This window comes from Spinacia oleracea, chromosome 4 (genome assembly GCF_020520425.1).
Source record: "Spinacia oleracea cultivar Varoflay chromosome 4, BTI_SOV_V1, whole genome shotgun sequence".
Lineage (NCBI taxonomy): Eukaryota > Viridiplantae > Streptophyta > Magnoliopsida > Caryophyllales > Amaranthaceae > Spinacia > Spinacia oleracea.
Genome location: NC_079490.1, coordinates 185135282 through 185154372, shown reverse-complemented (window position 1 = coordinate 185154372; position 19091 = coordinate 185135282). Strand labels below are relative to the sequence as shown.

General features: G+C 37.2%; 1 protein-coding gene across 2 annotated transcripts; it reads left to right on the top strand.

Moving 5' to 3' along the window:
- The first annotated feature begins 416 nt into the window (after positions 1-416).
- LOC110804739 (pre-mRNA-processing protein 40A) lies at positions 417-17997 on the top strand. Of its 2 annotated transcripts, none has more exons than XM_022010356.2 (30): positions 417-616; positions 1951-2022; positions 3917-3985; positions 4061-4399; positions 4492-4656; positions 4848-4921; positions 5929-5998; positions 6427-6479; positions 6579-6636; positions 6782-7113; positions 7193-7265; positions 7367-7465; positions 7544-7612; positions 7715-7792; positions 7895-7981; positions 8060-8094; positions 8181-8286; positions 8505-8585; positions 8707-8799; positions 8888-8941; positions 9666-9782; positions 10003-10101; positions 11351-11398; positions 11476-11568; positions 13375-13482; positions 13582-13646; positions 14344-14443; positions 14654-14950; positions 15066-15174; positions 17711-17997. In XM_022010356.2, the coding sequence occupies exons 2-30, from the start codon at positions 1984-1986 to the stop codon at positions 17719-17721; spliced, it is 3021 nt and encodes a 1006-aa protein (XP_021866048.1). In that variant the 5' UTR covers positions 417-616; positions 1951-1983; the 3' UTR covers positions 17722-17997. The 2 variants fall into 2 exon arrangements, with proteins under 2 accessions (XP_021866048.1, XP_021866042.1); XM_022010350.2 differs by having other exon boundaries at positions 1897-2022.
- The last annotated feature ends 1094 nt before the right edge of the window (positions 17998-19091 follow it).

Sequence of the window (19091 nt, the reverse complement as noted above, 5' to 3'; positions counted from 1 at the left end):
TTCTTTTGTTGTAGATTTCTTGTACAACTGTCAACTATATGTCAATTTTTTGACCAATAAGGTCTTGGACTAGTGGTTAAGATCAAGGGCATGTGTATGATAGATTTCATATTCGAATCCTCTCGCCCCATAATATAATATTACCTAACCGGCTATTTTTACGCAATTTGAATTATACACCCGGGTGTACAAGTAGAATATTTGTACTATATTTTCTTTGGATTTGAATTTTATGTCCATTTACTGCTATTTATTTGGGATGAAAGCATATTCTTTATATTTGAATTATATATTTATTTAAAAATAGGATACATAATTGTGCACCCTAGTGTATAAAACATCTATTACTTCTATTTTTGACCATTAAGCATTAACATTTTAATACAAATATGTTTTAAACTTTTAGGGAGCGGCTAGTACGATCCTCACCAAAGAAGCCAGAAAAAAGGTTCTAGACGGGTCGGAAACATTTGCCACTGTTTGGCAAAACACAAAAATTCCATGGGTTTTAGATTTTCGGAGGTCTAAGTTTCTGCAAAGTTTACAGACCTTCTTCAAATTCGTAACTCCCATCACTCAAAACTCACTTACGTCCCCCATTGTCAATTTCAATCAGGTTCTCCTTCTCTCTCTAATTTTTGAAGTAATTGTCGAATTATTCTGGGGTTTTTCCGCTTCTTACTAGTTTTGTTTTTACGGAATCGATACTATTTTGTGCTGAATTGAACTGTTATGGATGATTATAAGAGGTTGGGAAGTTTAGCATTCGTGATTATATGGAATTTCTGGTGGTGGGTTTTGGTTGGAAGGGGGCGAATTTTTTATGCTAATTTGGACCTTTTTGTGATTTAATATAATGTCTTGTTTATTCATTTTCCTTCAAGATATAGAAAGTTGTGTTCTTGCATAGTTGCATTGTGAATTACAGGATTGTTTTCTGGGGAACTTTTTTCCCGTTTTTTTGCTGGGGAACTGATTCGAGAATTATGTTTATAAGAGTTAGGTGTTTGTGTAATTGTAGGTTATGCTTCATGTGAGCAATTGGGAGAAGTGATTTTATTATTGTTTTCAATCAACATTAGTCACCACTATACCTTAATTTTGTTGCATCCCAGGGATCATGGAATCCGGGGACTTTATTCTCTTTCATTTTTCTCACCTTGGGTGAACGGTAGTTATTTCAAGTTTTATCAGTGGATTCCAATCTTGTTAGCATTTATATTGGAATTGATAGTATTGAGTAAGTTGTGAGCTCCAAAATTTGGACTTGAAAGGGTTTTAGGGTTTATATGCTCATGTAAGATGCTCACTGTAGGATGCCAGGGTAGAATCTTCTTTCAAGTGGGAAAGAATTCTAATCTTATTATCATCTAGTATAGCAATTGATGGTGTTGAGTAAGTTGTGAGCTCCAAAATTTGGACTTGAGAGGGTTTTAGGGTTTATGGGCTCATGTATGATGCTCACTGTAGGATGCCAGGGGAGAATCTTCTTTCAAGTGGGAAATAATTATGAATTTTGCAGTCCTTCATTTGCTGAGTGTCTAAGCTCATGTGAGATATGGAGTATTTCACTAGAACTGGTGGATTAAATACTGTTATACTGATAAGACGAACTTCATGAGCACATTTAATGGCAAAAGTATTGATCTTGGTCCACTGGGAAAGAGGGAGATATTTTCTTGGGCAAGTACTATTTATTTTTATTGATTACCAAAGAGAGAAAATACAAGCTGTCATGCATCCTTGTTTAAGCTTCAAAGGATATCTCTGAGTCATTTCTTGAGAACACGTTCATGAATTTTTAGCTCCCTGTGACTCGATTATTAGACTTATGAGTAATGTCCGTAATCAGCCATTTCCAGCACCAACTAATATTGAGCTAATTTCTTTTTGTAGGGGTTCCCCCAAGCATATTTGTGACGTAAGTGTATTTCTTGTTGGTTCTTTCAGTTTGCAACCTTGGGCTTTTAGCTGATCGACACGATGGCTAACAATCCTCAATATTCTGGTGGACCGGGTCCGGTAGGCTTTCTGCTTGATGTTTGTTCCTCAACTGTTTAGTTTTAATGTGCGTTTTTGCAGAGAAGGGTTACTAGATCTTTCTTGTTTAGAGTATGAGTTATTTAGGACTACTCCCTGCATTAACCTATGTCTGGGATTCTCTCTCTCTCTCCCTATCTATCTCTCCACTCTAACATGAGACTGGTGTTTATGGATTTCTATATGATAGCTTGATGTTGGTTTTCTCTGTGTTTGCTATATTTATCCTGAGTATTATAAATTATTAGAAACGCATAGAAAAGGACATGGCTCTTCCCTCCTGTATCTGCCTCGGTGTTGTCTTCTAAATATACTTTGGATTTGGCGTGCTGTACTGTTTCAAAGTCATCCTTTGGTAGTTTAGTTTAATGGATAATCTCGTTTTCTTGTATTTTCATTGAACATAGAGAACGTTTTAAGGCATTCATTATCAGACATTGCAAACATTCTAGGATTTAAGTAGCATAGCAGCACCAAGACCGGTGACACCTGCTTTAGTTAATTATGACCAAAACTTGGTCAGAATACCTTTGATGCAAGCTTAACGAACATAACTAACATGAGCATTGGTTGTCCCTCCTCATGGATAAGATCATGCATGACTTTATTGATCTAAGAGTTGTGTAGTTTGTGTATAATATAGTTTGTAGGTTAGGAAGCTTGGTAGTGTCTTGGGCATGGTACTTTGTGTTTACTTTCTACCCCCCTTCTTTATTTCTGGTATAGGGCTGGTGTACTATTTTACTATTCATTATTACGTGTCTTACAAGAAAGTAAATATTTAATAGAACATCAGTCTCTAACTCCCTCCATTTTTCGCTTCATTCACCTTTTTCTTTACAGAATGTCACATCAAATAGATGAATGAGTTATAGTGTACTTGCCGTTGGGCTGAGGGCTTCATGCTGATGTCTTTCTTCTTTGACTTGCCCCTGCAAGTGCAAGCAAATAAATTATTGACCATTTGTAATGCAATGCATATATATGTTGTGTACAATACTTCATCTGCTCCCTAAAGGTTGCCACATCCCCCTTTTCAATTTATTAAGAATTTTATTGAGGGGGTAGGTAGATTTGTTCTTTAGCAGGCGGGTTAACAAAAAAAGTTGAGAGAAATAGTGGGAACCATGTTAACAAAAAAGGAAATGGGGTAATAGTGATGGAGGGAGTAATGATAAGCCTTGATGAGTGGTGGTTTCAAACTCTCAATTAAGCCTTGATGAGCGGTGGTTTCAAACTCTTTTTTGTTGCAACTAGACGTAATCGAATCCCATCATCTTTATGAAGTGACAATATAGTTGCGTATACTGTTGAGGATAAAGGAAATGAAACTTATTTACCTGGTGTGTGGAACCAGGAGTGTTGCTTAATGGAAATTACGTCAGGGAAGTTTTTGTGGATGAGAAGGAAGACAAGTAAAGAGGGTTATGGAGTAGAAGAAAATCCTCAGCAAAGGAGATTAACGAGGCAAAAAGAATTGATGTAACTCCCCTTTTCCCCCCTGTTTAATGGAGATAATATGCAATTGACTACGCTAACTCTAGCTAAACTTCATATGTAGCTCTGTTTTAAGTATCATTTTCCCTTCTCATTGATCTGTTAGGATGTCTATGATTTTTTGAGGATATGTCAGAGATATAGTGTATCATCAAGTATTCCTGCTTTTAAATTGTGATAGTTCTCTGAAAATTGTTCTGAAGCTCCATTTCCCCTTATCTCTCTTCAATTCCCTTGTCATGCTATACTTATTGTACTTAATTATAAATATTTTCTGCTTCCTTCCCAGCTTCTCCATTTATTGTAGAAGTGAATTAGATATCTTCTGATATTTTCATGCCTTATTGCTTCTTCCAATTGCTGCTTTCTGATCTGGAAGCCTCTCCGTCCCCCTATGGTTGGTTCAGTTGGCCCCCCTCAGAATATTCCTCCACCAATGCCTACTCAGGTATGTTTATATACTTTTATTAACTTTGTTAGGTAATTTAGTCCAATTGTAAATTTATATGTTTTTATCCTACAGTTCCGGTCTGTTGCTTCAATGCATCCATCTCAGCAATTTGCTCCTCCATCAACTCAACAATATCATTCTATTGGCCCTGGTATTCCTGGGATGAATATGGGAATGCCTCCATCACAAAACCAGCAAATGCAATTTGCTCAACCATTACAACAAGTGCCTGCAAGACCTATCCCGCCAGGTCATATTCCTTCAATGTCACAGTCTGTGCCATTGTCCAACATTCAGTTAAACAGGCCAATGTCTTCTGGATTGCCCCAACCCATGCAAAATCTGCAGCCTCCAAATAATTTTCCGTCTGCTTCTGGCGGTCCAGGAATGGCTCCTCTTCCAGCTTACGCTGTAAGATTTTGAGCATGCGTGCACTTAGGGACTCTCATTTATTACTTGTGATAGCTATATTATTTTTTTATAATTCCTTTTGTCATGTGTAGACAAATCCGTACCCTACATCTCAATATCAGCCAGTATCTCAAATGAATTTTCAAAGCAATTCTATTTCTGGGCAACCTTTATCAGCTTCTGGAAACCAGGATGCTGCCACATTCACACCGCTGCAGCAAAGTGGGCAGCCTCTACCATCTATAACCATAAATTCAGTAAGTTTCTTGTCCTGTATATACAAAAGTAACACAACCTAGCAACTTACTACTTGGTGTAGTTGGTAGGGGTTTCACCTTATGACCTCGAGGTAAAGGATTGACCCCTACTAGATGCGTTCTTGGGGTTGGGGATTCCCTTATTCAAAATTAATTGCTAATTATGGTTCTCATTAATGTTTTTTTTCCAGGTAGTTGATTCTCAACCCAAGCCTGCAGAAAAATCTTCTTCGGACTGGTTGGAGCACACTAATAATGGAAGGAGGTATATGGTCTTGGTTTGAGATATATTGCTTTTCAGAACAAGAAAAGTCATCTTGTAGTTTGGTCTTGGTTGTGAGTCTAAACTACATATTTTTCCAACAAAAATGGCCGAGATACCAATTTTTAACAAAGGGAGTTGGTTTATGTTGTGGTCATTGTATCTGATAAAATTCTTTTGCCTTCGATTCAATTGTAGTATTAGCGAGACCTAAATTTTGTACAACTAGCTTACTAGAAGCAAACATCTACACTATGTATTAACAGGCTTTCCTAGTATGGTGTATGTGTCACGTGACACTATCCTAAAGAAAAGTCATCTTGTAGTTTATATGTCATTCACATACGTGCTTACGTATAAAAAATTGAAACACTGTTAGAACTTAGAAGAGGAATCAAAGCCACAACCTCATGTTCAAACAATAGAGACTTAACCATTGGGCTATATTAACTTACATGTCATATTTTCAAAAGAAAATATGGAGTATACAATATTTCTTCAGTCATGAATTTCACGTATTAAGCCAAAACCATAATCCATGTAAAACCTGGGGGCATGGCCAGGGCCCAAAACTAGGGTTGTCTTTAAAACGCATAGGTAGTTGAGATTGGGGTTTTCATGTCTTAGTTTACAAATGTGATGGTATCTGTTTGGCTTTTATTCGTATTATGGAGCATACTTGTTATTTTTACACATGCGAATCCACATTGTGTTAGACTACCTCTAATATTAACTGTTGAGAAGATGTAGCCGAAGAGAAAGAAATATGTATATGATTAATATTTGTTTTTCCTGCATAGCTGAAAGGGTTGAAGTGGAAGTCTCTAGTCATATCACATTACCGTCGATGCCCTTTCCTCATGATTTTTCCGTGTATCATTTGCTAGTTGTATGTGTTATCATCATGATGATAGTATTGCCTCTTTCAAAATCAATATTAGAGTCGTCTGTTTTTTTTGTGATACACATTGTTACAGTAACCCAAAGTGACTATATTTTTACTGTTATAGATTTTACTACAACAAGAAGACAAGGCAGTCTACGTGGGAGAAACCTTTTGAACTGATGACTCCGATCGAGGTTGGTCTGATAAATTAATTTTTTTGTTTACAACTTTCTGAGATTGTTTATCACTAAATCACGTGCTATGGTTTGGGTTCTTTTCTGTCATAACTTTATGGCCGTCTTTGTATATCGTGCTAGTTTGATTAAGGCCTTTTCTTACTTAGTGAGTGTTCATCCGACCTTTACATGCCTAAATATTTTATTAGTCTTTCAAATCTTTCAATCAAGTTTGCAGTATTTCATCATTCATTGTATGTTATTGGCCCATCGCCCATGAGTCTTGTTATGTTCTCATAACGTGGGTTCGCATTTTCCTCAAACTATTATATGTTTATAACATCTCTTTTCAATTTCTACTCGAACAAAATACAGGAACTGCTTTAACACTTTTGGTTTAGATTGTTTATGATACGGTTCCAATGATTTTGTTTGTACTATGACAGAGGGCTGATGCGACTACTGATTGGAAGGAGTATATGGGCCCTGATGGAAGAAAGTGAGCTATCTATTCAACTTATGACTCCATTTTTTACAATTTCTACTATCAATCGTGTGAAAGTTTTTTGATATTCTTGTTAATACAAAACTATTCCAGGTACTTTTATAACAAAGTTACCAAACAGTCTAAGTGGGTGATTCCTGAAGAGCTTAAGGTTCTTTCTTAACTGACCTTTCAGTTCACTCACTATTGACACTTATTAACAATAGTAGAATTCAAATTAAGATACATGTCGTCTTCTTAAAAATCTCCTCAAATGAGTTATATAAGAGATTCTTTGTTGTTTCGGATCCTTGCAGTTGGCCAGGGAGCACGTAGAAAAGGCTTCTTACGCAGTAGAAGTTACTGGAAGCTCTTCTGTATCCACCTCTCAAGCTGGTGTTAAAACACCTAGCAATGTGGATACTAATTCTTGCCTTCCTGCTATACATTCAAGTCCAGCTAGAGTGACGCCTGTGGCTGTGGTTGGTGTTGCTCAGTCACCAACTGTATCATCTCCTGGTTTAGCTTCGTTGCCTCTTAAGGATCCCGAGGTACAGAAGGATGCTTTGTCTACCGTTGATGTCAGTGAGACTGTCCCTGTAACTGCTGATGAGCAAGCAGCTTCTTCCGACCCTACACCTTTGCCAATGTATGAACACTTTGATTCTGACTTGCATCTTTTAGGAATGCAGGCTTCACAGATTCTAATTGACCTATGTCTTTTGTAGAAACGAATCCAATGTGATCCCAACCGAGGAAGCTGTGGAGTCTTTGCAGAATGTTCAGGCGAACGAAGCCGAGGTGATCTACTTGTAATTATATGCACGATGACATGTGTCAAGTTGTGGATTTATTTTATGATAAATAAAGTTTCTTACGATGTTGTTGATTTTCTGCTGCAGGAAGATAATAAAAGCACAGATATTATTGGAAAGACGAGTGTTACGACCTTAGAAGACAAATTGGTTGAGCCTGAAACTCTAACTTATGCTAGCAAACAGGTCTGCCTTTGTGACAGCCTTTCTCATCTAAATGATCTGTTCTCTTTGAAAAAATAATTTATGAGTTTCTCAACGCAGGAGGCAAAAGATGCATTTAAAGCTCTTCTCGAATCTGCAAATGTTGAATCAGACTGGACTTGGGAGCAGGTAACACTTTTCTTGAATGCACACCACAGCTTTATCTGACGGGTATCAAAGAAGAGAGCTAAAACAGCTAAATTTCGCTTACATTGGAACTTGCCATTTCAGGCTATGAGGTTAATTATTAATGACAAAAGATATGCAGCTCTTAGATCACTTGGAGAAAGGAAGCAAGCTTTTAATGAGGTCTTATCTGAATTTCTTAATTAAGGCACAACCTTGCTCTTTGGATAACCCCTGGAACTTTTTTGTACTGACATGCTCTCATAAATTATCCTTGACCCTTAGTACTTGACTCAAAAAAGAAAACACGAAGCTGAGGAAAGGCGTGTGAAGCACAGAAAAGCAAGGGAGGATTTCAGGAAGATGTTAGAAGTAAGCTGCCTGATTTTCTTTTAATTTCTAGATCAAGCATGTCTTGTCCCTTCGCTAAGATCTTCCTCTTTCTTGCAGGAATGCAGTGAGCTGACGTCAACGACAAGATGGAGGTAGTACGTCTGCACCATATGTTTTTTTAAGTATATGGTCCTTAGTGGTTGATTGCTGCTTGACCTTTCTTTTCCTGTGGAAACAGCAAAGTGTTACATTTGGTTGGTAATGATGAACGTTTCAAAGCCATTGAGCGAGGGAGAGATCGCGAGGATATGTTTGAAGAATATGTGGTTGAATTAGAAAAGAAGGTAGGCTTTGTTCTGATTAATAATATTGATGGGTCTAAAACTCTAAATAGGTATCTGTAGTACATATTTCTTTATCTGTTACTTTTTTTCTGAAAAAGTGCCATCTGTTAATTGCCAACTAGATTTTGTGTCTGCCTTTTTTCCATGTACAAGTTTGAAAGAAGTATGTTCTTTACTATCATGCAAAAATAGCTAACTTTTGGATTTTTTGTTGCTAGGAATACACAAAGCAAGAAGAAGAACGGCAACTTAATATAATGGAGTACAGGAAGTTTCTGGAATCATGTGACTTTATCAAGGTATTTATCAGCACAGATCCTCTAGTTTCTATCTATTACGTTAAGCATGTTGCCTACTGTCATGTGATTAATAATTGGGCTCCTTCGCATATTCTCGGTACAACTTATTTTCGTTCTTTAGGCAAATAGTCAATGGAGGAAAGTGAAAGACCGCTTGGAGGGTGATCTAAGATGTTCTCAGCTTGACACAATGGATCAATTGAAAATTTTCCAGGTGTCTTTTCTATCTGACAACTGGTGTTTGGAAAAGAATGTGAACACAACATGACAGAGTTAAAGCTAACCTTGATACATGGTTGCAGGAATATGTTGGCGATTTGGAGAAGGAAGAGGAGGAGCAAAAAAGAAAACAGAAGGTACTTTAGTTTTGCTTTACCCCACTCTTATGTTTGCTCTTCTTTTTGTTGTCTTTGCACAGTTGTTTTTTTTATATGTAAAGGTGAAGGAGTTTGGTAAATGGCAATTTGCTGTATTCTAATGACTGAAATGTAGTCCGTAATGCGTAAAACTTTCCTTCCAAATGCAATTTGTGCAAAAAGTTTAATGGTTATTGGTTTTACGAGCACCATTTTTTTGGTCTTCTATAAGGCACTGCGTGTGCTAGGGGTCAATAAAGGAAACAGTGGGGGGGGGGGGGGGGGGGGAGTTCCGGGGCTCTTAGCTTACTAAACAGCCCATTTCAAGGTCCCATCGGACCTGAGACGAATTAGCAGGCTTAGCAGCTCGTTAACTGTACATCAGTGTCATTTTATGCTTCTGTGAGGTATTATTGACTCATATTGAATCAAAACATTCAATTTAATATGAATCAAGTGAACATTCAATTCAATATGAATCAAGTGAACACTTGTGACCTGCCAAAATGCATACTACTATATTACCACTCATGTTGAATCAGGGGCTGGAGCAGTTTTGCTTTCAACTTGGAGTATTTTCATTTTATCCTTTAGAGATGGGTTATAAGACCTGGGGAGTCTGCGACCCCCAACACCAAGTCTAAAACTGCATATGAATTGTGCTGGAAGTTTAACTTTTTTGCTCACCAACTTATCTTTCCTTTGGTGCATTTGGTTTTGATAGGAGGAAATTAGAAAATCTGAACGGAAAAACCGTGACGAATTCCGGAAGTTGATGGAAGGACATGTCTCTGATGGCACCCTCAGCGCCAAGGCACTTTGGCGGGAGTACCACTCAAAGGTTAGTTACACGTTTCTGTTTAATTTGTTAACTTGAATTGTTTTTTCTTGTATTGTAGTAATCTGTCATACAAAGTATATTTTTCTTTCTCCCATTTCCTAGTGGGATCGAAGAGTGCAGTACAAGATTTAATGTTAGGTAGTAGCCCCTCCGCTCTGCACGGCTGGGATTTTCATGTCTTTATTGCTAATACATTTGCCTGTTTCTATTGCGTTTTCAGGTTAAAGATTCACTTGTATACGTTGCAGTCTCATCCAATAACTCAGGTTCCACTCCCAAAGAGCTGTTTGAAGATGTACTTGAAGAGCTAAAGAAGCAGGTGTTTTTTTCTGTCACATACCTATCTCATGCTATAAACTATTTTTATTTCTGAGAAGCCTACTTCTTGATCTGTGTACGTTTTAGTGTAGAATTGAACCGATGTTTCACTCAAATCGACACCATTGCATGAAAGTATTGTTATATTTAACTTGCTTTTAACCTATTTTTATGGTTGATCTGTAACTGGTAGAAAGTTACATCTTTACTAATGGGACTTCTAGTAGTACACATAAATGTACAATGAACCAAGTGTCTAGCTTTCTGTTATTTATTTAGTTTCTACTATGTATTAAGTATTGAAAATTCTCTGCAGTGTCTTCGGACTTTGGAAAATTTCCTTCACCTAACTTACTTTTTTCAAGTTAAGTTAAAATATGTTCAGATAAACTTAATCCATAAAAAAAAGTTAAGATAAATTTAGATAAAGCGATAATAAGTACAAATAAGTTAAGTTCAGGGCCAAGAAGTGCTACCTAAGTTCAATTCACAACAATAAGTTCCAACTTGTTCATATAAGTTCAAGTAAAGGGCAACAAGTTCCGATAAGTAATAGTACTCCCTCCGTAATTTATTAGGAGTCACATATGGCCGGGCACGGGTATTAAGGAAGAATAGTAGAATGAAATAAAATAATAAAGCAAGTGGGGATGGGGTAAATATTTTATTCAAGTAAAACAAGTGGGGACCATTAACTTTGGTGGGGTGGGTTTCTAAAATGAATTGTTTAATGTGGTGGTGGGTTATATGGTAAATTAGATATATTATTTAATTAGATGGCGGGGTAGAAAAGTTGCTAAAAGTGGAAGTATGACTCCTAATAAATTACGGACGGAAATGGTAAGTGTGACTCCTAAAAATTACGGAGGGAGTAATATTTATCTGAAAAGAACAAACCCTGAGTAATAGATGTTAGAATTAGGATTTTAGTGTATTGATAATAAAAAGGTTGTACATTCACCATGATGTCCTTACTCGGTTAAACATTGAAAAATGTCTAAATGAGGGTGTTACGGTTGATGTCTGCCTATCACCAATATGCTAATAGATTTAACATTTGTCAGCAAGAATAGTTATCAGAGTACTAATTCCAAAATGTCAGGGTTATTTTTTATCAAGGTTATAATATATTAGAGATTGTACTAAACCAGGAACCTCAAGGGTGCAGTGGATAATTTTCCTCTAGTTTTTATTTTTCTGACTTGAGTGATATACATTGTTTATAAAGTGTAAACCTTTGTATTCTGCAGTATGAAGAAGATAGAATACGGATTAAGGATGCTGTGAAGTCTGGAAAGGTTAACATCTATAAACAACTATGTTTTCTCTCCCCACTTATTTGTTCCTCAGTAGCTAAAGTTTATCTTTAATGAAGGTTGCCTTATCTTCCACTTGGACTCTTGAAGATTTCAAGGCTGCGATAGAGGACGAGATCAGCTCCCCGGCCGTGTCAGAGAACAACTTAAAGGTTGGTGTCGGTTCCTAGCTGTCTGTCCTTAAAGCGTTACACTTACGTGTGTATGATGTCTCTCTTGATGATGATATGTCTTGAGTTATTATGATGATCTCAGAGTATAATAGAAGAAGCCTTAAATTCTGTGATGGTGTATGCACGTGATATATGTGTATGTGTGCATCTAGTATTATTCGCTAGTATAATACTATAATGTGAAGGTTAAAATGAAAGTATGATTTATATAGTAGCATCTAATATTGTAGCCATTAGGAAAATACCCCTCCATTGTAGCATTAGTATCTTTTAAAGCTATGTTACTAGGAGTAGGGATGGCAGTGGGTAATGGACCCGACCCGGATCCGTGGATCCAGATCCGTTTTCAACGGATCTGGATCCTCAATTTTTGGACCCGACGGATCCGGGTAGGATATGGATCCTTGGTTTTAAAAACGGATCTGGATCGGGTCCTAAGTCATTGCCCGGATCCAGATCCGTTTACCCGTTTTTATAAAAAAAATATATAAAAATATAAAAGTAAAGACTTAAGACTTGTAGTATTATTGAAGTTTTTGAACTTTTAGTATTATTTATGTTGGATTTGTTAAATTTTATTTTAGTAAATGCTTGTATGGAAAAATAGCTTTGTTATTGAAGTTTTATTAAACTATGTTTTAAGGTTAAAATGAAAATTAGTTTCGTTTGATGAAAAAATAAGTTAGGATCCACCCGGATCCGTAGGATCTGGATCTGAATCCTCAATTTAATTACCCAGCGGATCCGGGTAGGATCTGGATCCTTGCCTAAAAAACGGGTCTGGATCTGGATCCTAGAGGATCCGGTCCAGATCCTACCCGTTGCCATCCCTAACTAGGAGTAGAATCTCGGATACGTATCCAAGTGTCCGACTCGGCTATTTTGTGAAACTTCCATGATTTTGTCCCAAAATAAAGTGTCGTACTGTCCTACCCATGTCGGAGTGTCGAGGATCCGACACAAGTCCTTGAGGTGAAATGAAGAGCCCGACTAACATAGTTTCAAAGCTATTCACAAATATTAGTGTTCATTTATGGTATACGTATTAAAAACAAACAAATCTTATTGTCTTGATATTTGAAATTGACAAGTTTTAGTGCATTGATATTTCAGTGACGGACAATTTGTAATAAGAGAAGTTAGTTTAGTGGGCTCATAATATGAAAGGAAGGATCATGTAGTTTAAGTGAGTGGACCTAGAGTTACCCCATTGGTAATCTGATTTTAAACGTTACTATAAACGAGCTTTAAGCAACCTTGAGATTGAATAGAGTTGTTGTTTTGCTGGAGGTGTGATCGTGTGAACCTAAAAGCAAATCTGGTTAACATAGTTGAATTGTTGAGAGTTTAGTTAAATGTTTGGGAATAGTAATCTCTCCGTCATGGATCTTTTAATACTCTTTGTTATATGTCTCGGTTTAAGTTTTTCTTTTCATTTCCCGAGCTTGTCCTGTTTTTTACTTTTATGGCAGTGTTGGTGGGTTGCCAGTGCTCTATTGGTTTTGTGCATCATTATACAAAACCATGGATATATTAGAGGGTTTGCCACCTGGCGCATGCTCCTTTAATGATCAACTTTGTCCTGTCCTATGCACCTTTTTATTTGAACTTCAAACTTCTTTCAGCTTGTCCCCTGCCGATTACTATAACAATTGTGGGGTTTTTTGTGGCTTCTTAATGTTATTTTGTTGGGGTTGCGGAAATTTTTCTTCCTTAGTTGCTTCTTGGGGCTCTGAGCTGATTCTCTTGAGTGCTTCTAATACTCTGTTGCCTTGTGCTCTGCAGCTAGTTTTTGATGAGTTACTTGAAAGAGTCAAAGAAAAAGAAGAAAAAGAGGCAAAAAGGCAAAAGCGTCTTGGAGATGAATTCTTTAACTTGTTATGTTCACTCAAGGTAGTACATATTTTGTTCCCGCTGAAAAGTTGACTTTGTTGGATGTGGTTAAGGTCCTCATACTCCTCAAGGTCTTACGTATTTTTAAATATATCACAGGATATAACCGTGGATTCAAGTTGGGAGGACTGTCTACCACTATTTGAAGCTCGAGATGAGTTTAGGTATTGCTGTTTATATGCTCATTGTGATTTCAAGATGCTAAATATTGATTATTGATTTTTTTAGAATCAAGTTATATGCATATCTGTTACCTTACTTCTGCATTATAATGGAGTAATGGACGAAGTCAATTAAGTTTTAAGTGTCCTAAAATTTGTTGTGAAGTATGGTACGGTTTAGCCATCCAATTACTTCACCAGTTTTAGTTTATAAGAGAGACATCTTCTAGGGTACGGTTAAGCTGAATCTCAATGGAGGTAGAGCCCCTGGGAGAGGCTCTGGTTGGTGTTTGTTTGGCCTGTTTGGGTCATTGCCAATTTGCCATACCAAGTTTTTTGTACTAACTTTGTTTTTTAGTTGTTCCATATTCCTTTTTGGCTGTCTTAAAATAGTTGTTCCATCTCTTTTTTTGGTAAGTTTTATACCCCCAAAAAGAAGAAGATTTCATTGTGCTTTCTTCCCCTATACAGTCTTCTGCCATTTTACACTCCCCCCTCCCTCTTTCTCTAGATTCACGAACTTGTTTTGGCTAATAATGCAGAAGAGTAAATTGCTCGTAATTTTCTTAATTCTAATGGAGTATAAGTTAGATTTGTGTTTCTGGTTGATTGCATCATCCTTTTTTTGCTCTGTTTTAATTGTCATTCTAGATTCTTTTTAATGTTTGTATCAAATTCGGCTTGTGTGCTTATGATGTAGGTCTATAGAGGAAGAAGCTTTCTCTAGGCAAATTTTTGAGGAGTATCTTGATCAGTTGAAGGCAAAGGAGGAGAAAGATCGAAAAAGAAAAGAAGAAAAGGTATACCCAAAGTCTAGTTTTTTATTGAAGAGCATGCAAATTCACGAGAAACAATAGAAAGGACGACTTATTAGTATATAATTCGTATTTCATTGTGGGACATCCGAATATGGTAAAAGGCTAAAACCAGAGGCCGTAATAGTTAAATTTCTGGTTGCTGTTTCCTATAATTCTTCTGAAAGCTGGATCCTTGTTTCTCTATTCTATTAGGCGAAGAGAGAGAAGGAAAGAGAAAGAGATAAAAGGTCTAGGGACAAAAGGGAAAAAGATAGGAGGCGTGACAGAGATAGAGGAAAGGACCGAAGTGGAAGGGACGAGGGGGATGCTGAACTTGATATTGATGATGTTTCGGTATCAAGTCAGGGCAGAAAATCAGGAAGGGACAAGGATAAGAAGCACCGTAAGCGCCATCAAGATGATGAAAATGATTCAGGTTTGGATAAAAATGGAAAAGATCATTCTAGAAGCTCTCATAGGCACAGCAGTGAGCGTAAGAAGTCGAGAGAAGTAAGCATTCTCTTCTCATCTACTTATGTTGTAAACAAGCTGACTTTAAACTTCAATTATTTGTAAAAATTAATATTGTAATTGATTTTTCTCTTATCTATTGTTTAAAATGCAGCAACACACAGAGTCTGACAGTGAAAGCAAGCATAAGAAACCGAAGAGAGAGCAACGTAATGGTTCTCGTAGAAAAGGAGACAACGAGGAGCTGGAAGACGGGGAGCTGGGTAAGTATACTTCAACCATGCTTTTTATTGTGCAAGTTATAAAGAATTTGTTCCTAAATGCTGATGTTGCTTTCATACTCTTTACATACTCCCTCTGTCGCTAATTGATTCACCGCATTTAATCAAGGATCATTTATAAAAAAAAAAAAGAGTTGAAATACCAATTTTTTTTTGATGCATAGCAAGAGAGATCCAGGAACAGAAATCAAGTTAAGTTACAGACCCATGAGGCACTAAGTCCTCCAAAATCAAATGATGGTAAATACTAGTCAAAACAACGACATCAGTGCCCATTAAGCTAGAAAATAGAAATCCTACAATCTTTAGCCATCCGATCTGCAACCTTGTTTGCTAATCTTGGGACGAACTCAAATTTCCATGTAGTAGTCCCTAATGTCAGGGCCCTGCATTGAGAACTAATAGAGTAAGTTAAGTCTGGTGTTAGATCTTCCATCAAGAGTCTATCAATCGCTTTCTTGGAGTGTGACTGAATAACGACTCTCTCCCACCCAGTTTCATCCCCTGCAAGATAGCTATGCATTCCCCCATTAAGGGTGAGACTGCCATAGTTCGTTTCTGGAAGCCATAGAGCGTACTCACCATGTGAGTTTCTACAAACTCCTGCAATTCCCGCCACACTATTTGGTGACAAGATAGAAGCATCACAGTTGATAACAATCCATCCATGGGGTGGCGGTGGGGTCCACGAAGGTGTCTGCTCTCTGAGGTTGGTGCAGGGAGGAAAGAAATTCCCAAGCCAAGGTTTTAGCTTTACTTAGACATCTCTCTGGGGTTTGATGAGTGTCCCTAAACATCCCTTTCATTCCTTCTGGTCCATATAGCCCAAAGTGTGAAAGAGAACATTAACCCCCATGGAATGTAAGAATTTTTTACAGTATGGGATGTGGTATTGATGCATCAGATTCAACTTGAGCCACTGGGGAAGGGCATCTGCATAATAATTCGAGTTAAGGGGTAACAAATCCCATACCTCTCTTGCTTTACCACAATCACGAAGCACATGAATGGTGTTCTCTTCCACAATCACCATTTGCTCATCGGAGAGTCTACAATTTTGCGAGTGAACAGACCACTGCTATGGGGGAGTCTAAGGCCGAAATCCAGACGAAGAACCTGATTTTGGAGGAATTTTGAGCTCACATCCATCCATTACGGGGTTGATCATTTGTGTGTGTGGAGTTGACAAGGTTGAGAGCTTTAGAGAATAAGACATTTCCATCACGAGATAAAGGAGAGAATATGAAATCAGAATTTTCAGGTTGGGGTAAAGGAATTGAGTGTATGATCGAGCAAATATGAGGGGGAAGAGCAACTGACGCCCTAGTCAAATCCCAAACACCTTCCCGTGTCATGTCAGCAACTCTAAGATTTTCTTCTTCTTGGCCAATTCCAAGCCAATTGTCATACCAGAAGTTGATCACTGTACCAGACCCCACCCCCCATTGAGTAGAGTCTTTGACACTTCCCAGATTTTCCCCATCCCCCTCCAAATGTGGGACCCTCTGTGGAAGGCCCTATATCCCGTTGAAGGTTTGAAGTATTTTTTTGTGAGGATGCGAACTGCTAAGTTATTTGGTTGAGCAAGTATTCTCCACCACTAGGCCTGGTTACTGTAAGTGTCGGGGCGGGTCAGTGTGGGTCAATAGAGGGGCGGGTCAATAGCGGGTCATATAAATGTGTTAATGAATAGGGTCAGGGTCAGGGTCGGGTCAGGTTCAAGACCGAAATTAAGAGGGTAGGCCTTGTTTAGATGTTTACAGCACCTGGCTCAGACCCAACCCCAATGGACACTTTTTTGGTTGTCACCCTTACTCCGAAGGAACGAGGCCATTACTATTCCTTTTTGTATTATGATAAGGACAATTAGTTAAGTCTGACTTTAGCATTTTTGTATTGTAGTTCTTGGCGCCATAATAATGAGTTAATTAGTTAAGTCAACATTTGTTTGACTTTAGCATTTTTGTATTGTAGTTCTTGGCGCCAAAATAATCAGTTAAGAAGTTGTTATAACTGATAGGCTGAGCTGGCAAGTTGTTTGTTACAAACTATAGCTGGCGTATTGTATAAGTAACGCGGCAACACAATTGTAGCAATCATCATTCATAATAACAAGAATCTCTTCTTTCTTAAATCTCAAATTCTCTCTCTATTTCTCTCTGCAGTCTCCTTATTCTTCTCTATTCTGTCGAATTGAGTTGCTCACAATTGATGTGTGATCAACCAGCAGTGAAGATCTATAGCTTCCTGCATCAAATAAGTTCTTACATCTCCACCTTGCCACAAAAGAATCTTTCTACTGAGTTTTTGGTTAAAAGTATAGTTTAGGGTATTATGAGTAAGTAAAAAGTAATTTAGAATTTGGTCTATACCCGTCTTATTATTCTAGAACGGCCCAAATTAGATTGTTGTCTACTATACGGAGATGTACTTGTATTCGCATGATGTATAATTTCTTGGTTCTTTTCTGTGCTTTGGAGATGCCTTGACTTTTTGGTTGTTTTTCTACTGATTTCAGGTAACTGGTGATCAGTGAGTGAGGCATGTATGTTGTAGCAGTATACAAGGAATCAAACATTATCAGGAAGGTATCTTTATTTTATGATTAGGTTTAGGCAGTATTTTGGATGACTTCCATCATTTTCCTTTTTAGAATATGAGTATTGAGTTTGGCTTGCAAGATGTATGAAAATAGTATTGAACAAGAAAAATTATATGTTGGCTAATTGATTCTAATATCAGGGTCAAATTTTGTTAGGTCATAGTTTTAAATGTTTAATCCCAGAATTTTTGCCTCTTTGTCTACTGAGTGTCTGAGTTCAGTGGTCGACTCTGTAATTTTGAATCCCTCACACCTTACCAATCCCTTTTCCCCTTTCAACTATGAATTAAGGGCCTATCCGGTATCATTGTCAATTTTCAGTTTTTGATTTTTTGGTTTTATAAGTCATACTCCGTATGATTTAGATTGAATCATGAGAAATAATCATACTTATAATAATCACGTTGAATTTGGAAACTGGCAACAAAAAACTAAAAACTACTTTTTGTAGTTTTCATATTTTAGTTTTTAATTTTGTAAAAAACAGACACAATACCAAACGGGGCCTAAGATTTTGAATACTAGTAGATGAATGGGGAACTAAAGGACTAATACAAAACTCGGTTTTGTTTCGTAAATTTCCATTTCGTTGTTGTGTTGATTTTTTTCCTTTCAATTACCTTGTTTGGTTTACAAGTATGTTATTATCATTCTCAGCCTTGTTTACTTGACATTAACCCTCTTTTTTCCCCATTTTTGTGCGAAAATGAAGAATCTGGTTCCATTTCGAAGAAAGGGTAAGAAAAAGCTACAATCATGCTTACCTAAATGGAATCCCTTTTGTTTTAAGAGCTTTGTTTATCTCAAAATAGATTTTGATGTGAAGTAGAAGTAGAAGTAGATCCATGTTGAATTGTTGTTTTCCCACATGCTCGTATACTTTGCACACCCGATAGTTTGCTTGTGCACAATATACGTTCGAGACTTCAGTTGATACTATATTTTCAAAAATAAATGAAAGAATTGAAACTGGCTGAATGAAAGAAAGGGATTATGTTTATAAGTGCAAAATTGTCCTTTTACATTTAAAACGTGGGCGTTTTTAAAAAAAATACGGGCATTCTATTCAAATACTGAGTGGTTGACTGAATACGCAAAGGAAACAATTTTCTTCACTTATGCTTTATTTTGTTAATGTCCTTGGCAGGCTAGGGAGGAAACTGGGTAAAACATTATGGTAGAAAATAGTTTGTAGGGTTGCCTGAAAATGCAAGAGAACGACCAAATTTTTTTTATTGAAATTTTGATTGAATCTCCAATAATTATGGAAGATTTGAACAAAGATAGTGTTGTATTT

Bases quoted from the DNA above. Each gene is read 5' to 3' on its own strand.
- LOC110804739 (XM_022010356.2), top strand. From the start codon at position 1,984: ATGGCTAACAATCCTCAATATTCTGGTGGACCGGGTCCG. The intron at 8,287-8,504 runs GTAGGCTTTGTT...TTTTGTTGCTAG, and splicing joins TGGTTGAATTAGAAAAGAAG to GAATACACAAAGCAAGAAGA. The intron at 14,444-14,653 runs GTATACCCAAAG...CTATTCTATTAG, and splicing joins GAAAAAGAAAAGAAGAAAAG to GCGAAGAGAGAGAAGGAAAG.